This window comes from Wickerhamomyces anomalus, assembly GCF_001661255.1.
Source record: "Wickerhamomyces anomalus NRRL Y-366-8 unplaced genomic scaffold WICANscaffold_7, whole genome shotgun sequence".
NCBI classification, from domain to species: Eukaryota; Fungi; Ascomycota; class Saccharomycetes; order Phaffomycetales; family Wickerhamomycetaceae; genus Hansenula; species Hansenula anomala.
In genome coordinates this window covers 854,165-861,235 of record NW_017567116.1, presented here as the reverse complement: position 1 = coordinate 861,235, position 7,071 = coordinate 854,165, and the positions used below count along the sequence as shown (strand labels likewise).

General features: G+C 35.1%; 3 protein-coding genes across 3 annotated transcripts; 1 reads left to right on the top strand and 2 right to left on the bottom strand.

Annotated features, from left to right (window-relative positions):
• Positions 1-637: 637 nt before the first annotated feature.
• WICANDRAFT_65578 (uncharacterized protein) lies at positions 638-2,179 on the top strand (the record flags this gene model as incomplete). The annotated part of the gene is made up of 1 exon (XM_019183940.1): positions 638-2,179. The coding sequence occupies one exon, from the start codon at positions 638-640 to the stop codon at positions 2,177-2,179; it is 1,542 nt and encodes a 513-aa protein (XP_019036528.1).
• Positions 2,180-2,448: 269 nt separating this feature from the next.
• WICANDRAFT_22311 (alpha-mannosyltransferase) lies at positions 2,449-3,633 on the bottom strand (the record flags this gene model as incomplete). The annotated part of the gene is made up of 1 exon (XM_019180938.1): positions 2,449-3,633. A coding segment is annotated over one exon (1,185 nt), but the record flags the coding sequence as incomplete, so codon positions are not given.
• A 1,060-nt stretch (positions 3,634-4,693) lies between these two features.
• WICANDRAFT_36177 (amino acid permease) lies at positions 4,694-6,460 on the bottom strand (the record flags this gene model as incomplete). Its single annotated transcript, XM_019182404.1, has 1 exon — positions 4,694-6,460. The coding sequence occupies one exon, from the start codon at positions 6,458-6,460 to the stop codon at positions 4,694-4,696; it is 1,767 nt and encodes a 588-aa protein (XP_019036526.1).
• Between the last annotated feature and the right edge of the window lie 611 nt (positions 6,461-7,071).

The window sequence follows — 7,071 nt, the reverse complement described above, 5'->3', positions numbered from 1 at the left end:
TAGATTTAAACAACTTAAATGCTACAAAGAAGATAACATTGTTACATTCCATCATATTTCAGGTATCTCAAACTGCTCAGATTTTCTCACCAAGAAATACTCAGGTCCTGAAATTCAAAAGACATTAACCTCCACACCATTCAAGAATCATTTCTTTTTAAATCTATAGGTACTTCACTCATTCTTTCATATTCAATCACAACCAATTGAACACCGGTTAACAAAAGACAACACAATATAGTTCCAAATCAAGTTTCATCATATTTAATATTATTACATTCAATAAATACTCAGAAATGAGGGGGGGAATGTCAGGTATTACATAACCAGAATAACCAATTATGCACAATTCATCAATACTCAACATTTCACATCAACTATAAGAAGAATCAAGAATCCACTAATTGTAACATTATATGTATATTAATAGAACATCGGAATTACCTTATATACACACAGTAGAGGATATTCTGTCATTTCGCGAATTCGTTCTGCGATCTGCGATCTAATAGTGTCCCGACCATGTCGAAAACGATTGATCTAGAAATTTCAAAACAGAGAATACAAGTTCAAATTTTTTTTTTAATTTGTTGTTCTCTTTAAATGATATCTATTTTACTCCATTGAAGGTGATCTTATGATTGTTCAAGCAAAAGAAGACTACTACACTGCTTTAGAAATCGAAGTCACCTCTCACATTTCTGATGTTGATCCTTCTACTATAAAGAAAGCCTTTAGGAAACTTGCATTGATCTATCACCCAGATAAAGGTAAAGGAGCTGGTGATGTGATCTTCAAAAACATTAATAGGGCCTATGAAGTGCTGTTAGACCCCACCAAAAAATCTGAATATGACAAGTGGTATAAAAAGTTTTATAAGAGAACTCATGTGACCCAAAATCATATAGCGAAAGAGCGTACCAAAAAGCAAAAGATGGAACAGGCTGAATTGAGAAGAATGAAAGAGGAATCTGGAAAGAAGAATCAAGCGGAAAAAGATGCTAAAGTACAAGAGGCAGAAAGGGAAAGAAAAGCTAGAGAAAAGCAAAAGAGAGAAGAAGAAGTACTTAAAAAAAGAAGAGAGGAAGAGAAGAGAAAAATAGAAGAAAAGCTACGAAAAGAGAAAATGGAACAGAAAAAGAAGGAGCAAGAGAGAGCTAATGAAGAGAAAGAGCAAAAGTTGAGAGCAGAACAAGCCCTAAGGGATGAGAAGGCTAGAAAATTAAGAGAGGAAGTGCTGAAGAAACAGAGTGCTGAACGTGCTCGAAAAGAGAAACTAAAGCAAAGGTCTGAAGAATTGAAGAACTTATTCCCCAGCAATGAAGGAAAAAAAGCAAAGAGGCCCGCCTCTCAATCTGCTTACCCAAACTCTGGGTGGTCTAACCCACAATATTATGCTAGCTCGGGCTCACAGCAAAATGGTAGACGAGAATTTGCTAGACCAAGAAAATCGCGTTTCAAAGAGCAGCATATGTCCAAAGCTGATTTTCATAAAAAAATCCGTGAATTACAACAGGAAGCTGAGAAATGTCACGAAGATAGAGAAAAGTTTACCAATGAATGTGAAGATTTTGATAAGATCGCAGAGAGAATTGAACTTTCCGCTGAAGATGCCTTGGAGAAAGCTGAAAGAAAGTATAGAGAGTCAATCGCAATAGCTGAGGCAATGTTTAATAAAGCTAAATTGGCTCAAGAATCTGCTAACATGGCACATTTTAATATGGAGCTTTACTTGAAAGAATATGAGGAGCTGTTCAATAAATACGGGAACATTTATGGTGAGCCTAACTCAGAAGGGGAAGAGGAAGTATCAGAAGGCTCAGAAGAGGAGGGCTTAGAACCTGAAACTCCTAAACCTTTCAAGTTTGATTTCAATCCTCCAAAGACTGATCACTTTCAACTGAAATCTAATCCATGGAAAACTTATATCGATACGTGCAAAGGTGAAAATAAGGTATTGTGTGGGTCAGTGCTCGAAAAGCAAGCTCAGATATTCATTTTTTTCCAATTCACTTCAAATTATCCAGTTCCAAGCATGCTTTTGCTTTATTGTAAATCCAAAATGAAACTCAACAGCACCCCTGCAACTCATAGAAACACAAGAAATAAACTAGCATTAGAGACAAGAGATTTGTGGAACAAGGCAGTCCAAGAGGCATTGAAAGCGCAATCTTCATGAGAAAGACAACTGTTGTATAGTTTGCCTACGAATAAACGAATAGTCATGATTGAAAAAAAAACAAAAATTAATGTCACATTGCAAGTACTCTATACCCCCAAGTCTTTTAGTTCCGCCATCTCTGGAGTATCACTGGTCTCTTTCAACCAATCAACATGCTTTCTAATTCTATCACAAAATTGTTGCTTATTTTCAACCATCCAATCTTTTGGAACAACTTTTGATTCACATGCTAACCATTGAGAAATTCTGGAAATTTTTAATTCCCAATCTAATGGTAAATCGTTTTTAATTTTTTCTCTTGAACCAAATTGTCTTCTATCATGGCCATTAATCTCGTAATCACCATTTTCAAAATTTTTCTTAGCATTAAATTTTGGATAATGAATATGTAAAAATTGAACTTCTGGTTTCTTTTTACCGATAGCTTCATGTATCTTCTTTTTCAATTCACCTGTGTATTCCCAATTCAAGAAAAGATTAATTCTTGAATCGATACCTTCTTTAACTAGGTATTCTTTAGCAGCTTGATAATACTCATAATCTTGATCCGGATCATATTGAACCATGGTAGTATCTTGCCAGCCATCTTTATGGTCATAACCAAACAATAACGGACGTTGTTTCATGAAGTAATAAGATTCCTTGAACACGGTTAGACCAGCAATAAAAGTATCTTTATCACCGATACCAACTGCACCTTGTCCTAATAAATGGTAATAGAATCTAAAACCAAAAAGGTTATAGTAAACTGTGGCCAACAACGATTTATGATGTAACTTTTTATTAATTGCCAATTGACCAGCTTCACAAGTGGAATCTGGAATTGCACCATCTAAATCTGACAATTGTGATTGGGAACGAGGTTTGTTTGGTTCTTCGGGAGCAACACCATCTTTTCTGACAGGTTCTCCAATATCAATACCAGCGATCTTATAAAAGTATGGTGAAATTGTCTGTCTCCAGAAATCAGGCCAGATGATGTAACCAAATTCTTTGTATGGTTTTGATTCAAGAATATAATCAGGATCTTTAACAGCCAAATTATCAGCATCCATCAACAAGACCTCTTCAAAAGTTGATAAGAACAAACCCAAAACTTTCAATTCATATTTTTGTAATTTTAAACCTTGGAAAGTTTCAGACCCGACAATTTCTTCCATAATTAAACATTTACCGTTCAATTTTGGTAACAAAGTTTCACAGACATCTTTATCATACTCTTCAAAAGAAGTCAACATTAGCTGTAAAGGAAGCTTGGAGCCGGTTTCTCTCAAAGCTCTTATAGAAGTCAGAGCAGTACCTAGAAATGGACCACCAGCAACCATAACAATACCTTTACCTTTGAATGTGTCTTTAGGATAATCAAATTTCAAAATATCTTGCTTTAATGATGTATGTTTCTTTGTCAACTCTTTCAATTGCTCCTCAGACATTTTAGTAAATTGTTCCAAAAATTCGATAGTGAATGTTGGATTTGGAAGATCAATATAATAATATGAAGGTGCTTGGCCATTAAGTTCAACATTATCAATACCTTCTGGCTTATTTTTCAAAAAAATATCAACAGCTTTTCTAAAGAAAGTTTGCTCTTGTATCAGTTGTTCTTTCTTTGGTTCAGCTTCAGCATTGATCTTACCGTCTAATTTCTCACCAGATGATGGATTACCCAAAAGATCATCCACTTTTGGTTCTTGTTTAGTCTTATCATCAATCTTTGATCCTGCAAGCTCTATCTCAGGATGGAAAGGTGGTTCCGGACCACCAATTACTGGTATGGTTACTTCTGAATCAATCTTTTGTTGCTTTGGTTTACCAGTAGCTTGACTGCTCTGAATAGATTCTTCAAATGTAGGTTTATTTAATGGCGAACTAACTCTTTCAGGTAATAGATAGTTGAAGATCAACTGAAACAGCACAACAGCCACCAAGATCCTTAGAACATTCTTTCTGGTGGAAAGACTCCCAAAGCTTGAAGCGAATGACATGATTATTATACGGTTTCAAGCCTCGACAACCTTTGATCTTGATGGAAGTATCTGAAAATGCTCAAAATCTTTTCACCACCTTGTTGATTTTTTTTTATTTTTTTCGCGTTCCAGAGCAAAAATCGCGACAATGAGATTCCGCGAATGCGTTTGTTGAGAAATAACAATCAACAGTTTGATCTATTGAGTTAGTAAAGAAAGAGAAAACATAAGAGTCATGGTATAGTCTCAATTGCTGTGCTTAAACTTGTCATTTGTTCTACAACGTTCAAAATGTTGAAGGATAAAACCATTTATTTGTACAACCCTACCCACTAAATGATCAAATTGATCATAGATAGATATGTTGATGTATAACAATTCAGCTTAACCCTCATATATGCAAATCAAATGATAAAAGTACAACAACCAAAATAATATATAAAAAAAAACACAACAATTAAAAATCATAAGAATCATGATATGATGCAAAAGACATAAGAACGTGTACACGGTCTGATTAAAACCTTGTCATAATGAAGACAAATTAACACCAGAAATGATAAGCTCTAACATAGAATGGAGAGTTTTTGATTCTTTGAGTTTCTTCCATATCTTCTTGAGCAAGAACATCAGCATCAAAAATCTTTCTACCTTTACGTAAATCAATTTGGTCAGCTGGGATCCATAATTTCCAGTTTCTGTGCCATAGTTTATGAGCAACATAAAACACGAGGGCAACAACTGCACCTAAATAGTTTTGGAAGAAACTGTTAGCATTAGCTTTACCATCACCACCGATTGGCCATAATGCAATCCAGAATTGAGCAATTAAAATTAAAAAATTGATGACAACACCATAAATTGAACCCCAGACACCAGTTTTAGACTTGTAACCTAATTCGTTAGTTGAATAACCTTGAGCTTTGAAAGCTGCTCTGAATCTAATGTGACCTAGACAAATACCAGTCCATGTAAAGATTTGAGATAAACCGGAAATGGACAATAACCAATTGAAAACAGTTTCTTGTTTATCGTAGGCAGCAATGAATGAGAATAACCCAATGATAGATGAAACAGCCAAAGCTCTTAATGGTTTACCAGTTCTGTCAATGTAGTTGAACCATGATGGGGCAAAACCTTGTTCAGCCAAAGATTGTAAAGTACGGGATGCAATGAATAAAGCAGAGTTACCAACAGATAAAACAGCCAACAAGATAACAGCATTGACAATATGTGGGACAACTTTAACTTTAGAAACAGCAATAACGAATGGTGAAGCATGTGTTTTTGAACCACTTGAACCTAATAATTCTGGTGAATTGTATGGAACTAATAAACCAATCAAAAATAATGGAACGATAAAGAAGAAAACAACTTTATAGACAACTTGTTTTGTAGCTGATGGAATAGCACGACGTGGGTTTTTAGCTTCAGAACTCATAAATGCATTAGCTTCGGTACAACCTAAAGCGAAAGCCATGTTGATTAACACAGCACACACACCTTTGAATGAATTGGCAAATGCACCTGGATCGTGCCAGTAATGAGCACCATAATAATGATGATCACCAGCACCACCAACTGAAAGAATGATTGATAAAATGATGAAACCAACAAGCATTAAAGATTTAGCAGAGTTGAAGAAGAATTCAGCTTCACCATAACCTGCTGAACCAGCAAAGTTAATGACAACGATCAAAACATAGAAAATTGCAACAAAAGCATCAGGATTAATAGTAGTAGTCCAATATTTAATAGTCATTGAAGCAGTAACCAATTCTAATGGCATGACACATAACCATTGAATACAGTAATTCCAAGAAACAGCAAAAGCGAATGATTCATCAACCAAGAATGACGTATAAGCGTTGAACCCACCAGTTAAATCACCATAAGTTAAAGCCATTTCACCAGCAGCTTCCATAACGTTGACCAACATAGAACCGACAATAACAGTACCAATAATTAAACCAGCTGGACCACCCTTATTAAGAGAAGAACCAGAACCAACTAATAAACCTGTACCAATACCAGTTGCGATGGCAATTAAAATCATATGACGAGTTTTCAAAGATTTATTTAATTTCTCACCTTCATTTCTATAACGTCTAATTTCAGCTTTTTCAGCTTCTGATAAATTTGGGTCAATGTCATCTTCTAATCTTTTAAAAGAGTCTTTGAATTTTTGCCATTTACTTTCATTTGAATTGTTGTAGTTGACAAAATGAGCTTCTTGAAAACTTGAACTTTCAGCTTTATCTGAAACTTCTGGATAAATATCCACACCTCCCTTTTTGATATTATCAACCATGATGAATGTTATCCAAAGGAATGTAAGATTGAATTTGTTTAGTTAAACTCGAATGAGTGAGTGTAAAGTTTGTAGACCTTTGAGGAAGTATGTGTAGAAAGAGTTTTAATTTTTTTCGAGGAATAGTAATCAGATATATATGTCTGGTACATGAAAAAGAAACGTCGTAGTTGTAGTAAATTTTTTTTGGGAAATCAATCATGAGGAGATTTTTCCATTGCTTCATGTAGCGTGTAGCATAATCTTGAAAGGAAAAACTTTTAAAATGGTGCCTGTTGTAAGCGATTACAGTACGTTAATAATGATGGAAGCGAATTGATTAGGTTTTGTGCACAATCAAATAGACGGCAAAACAAAGATAATCAAAAATTCATCAAATAGAATCATTTGAATTGAATTTGAACCGTTCATTCAAAATGTACAAGTTTATTCAGTTCACCTAGAAATGAGAAAAATTGTATGTGTTCGGTGCCTCTCATCAGGCGGTAGGCCCACTAAAGTTCAACGGTTTTCTGGTGATGCCGTGTTTGAGCGCGAAAAAGAAATTTTAGAAGGAGCACGGCCCGTTAGGCTGATACTGTGCTAGGCAGAGCCTTGCCTAGAGCTTGGAA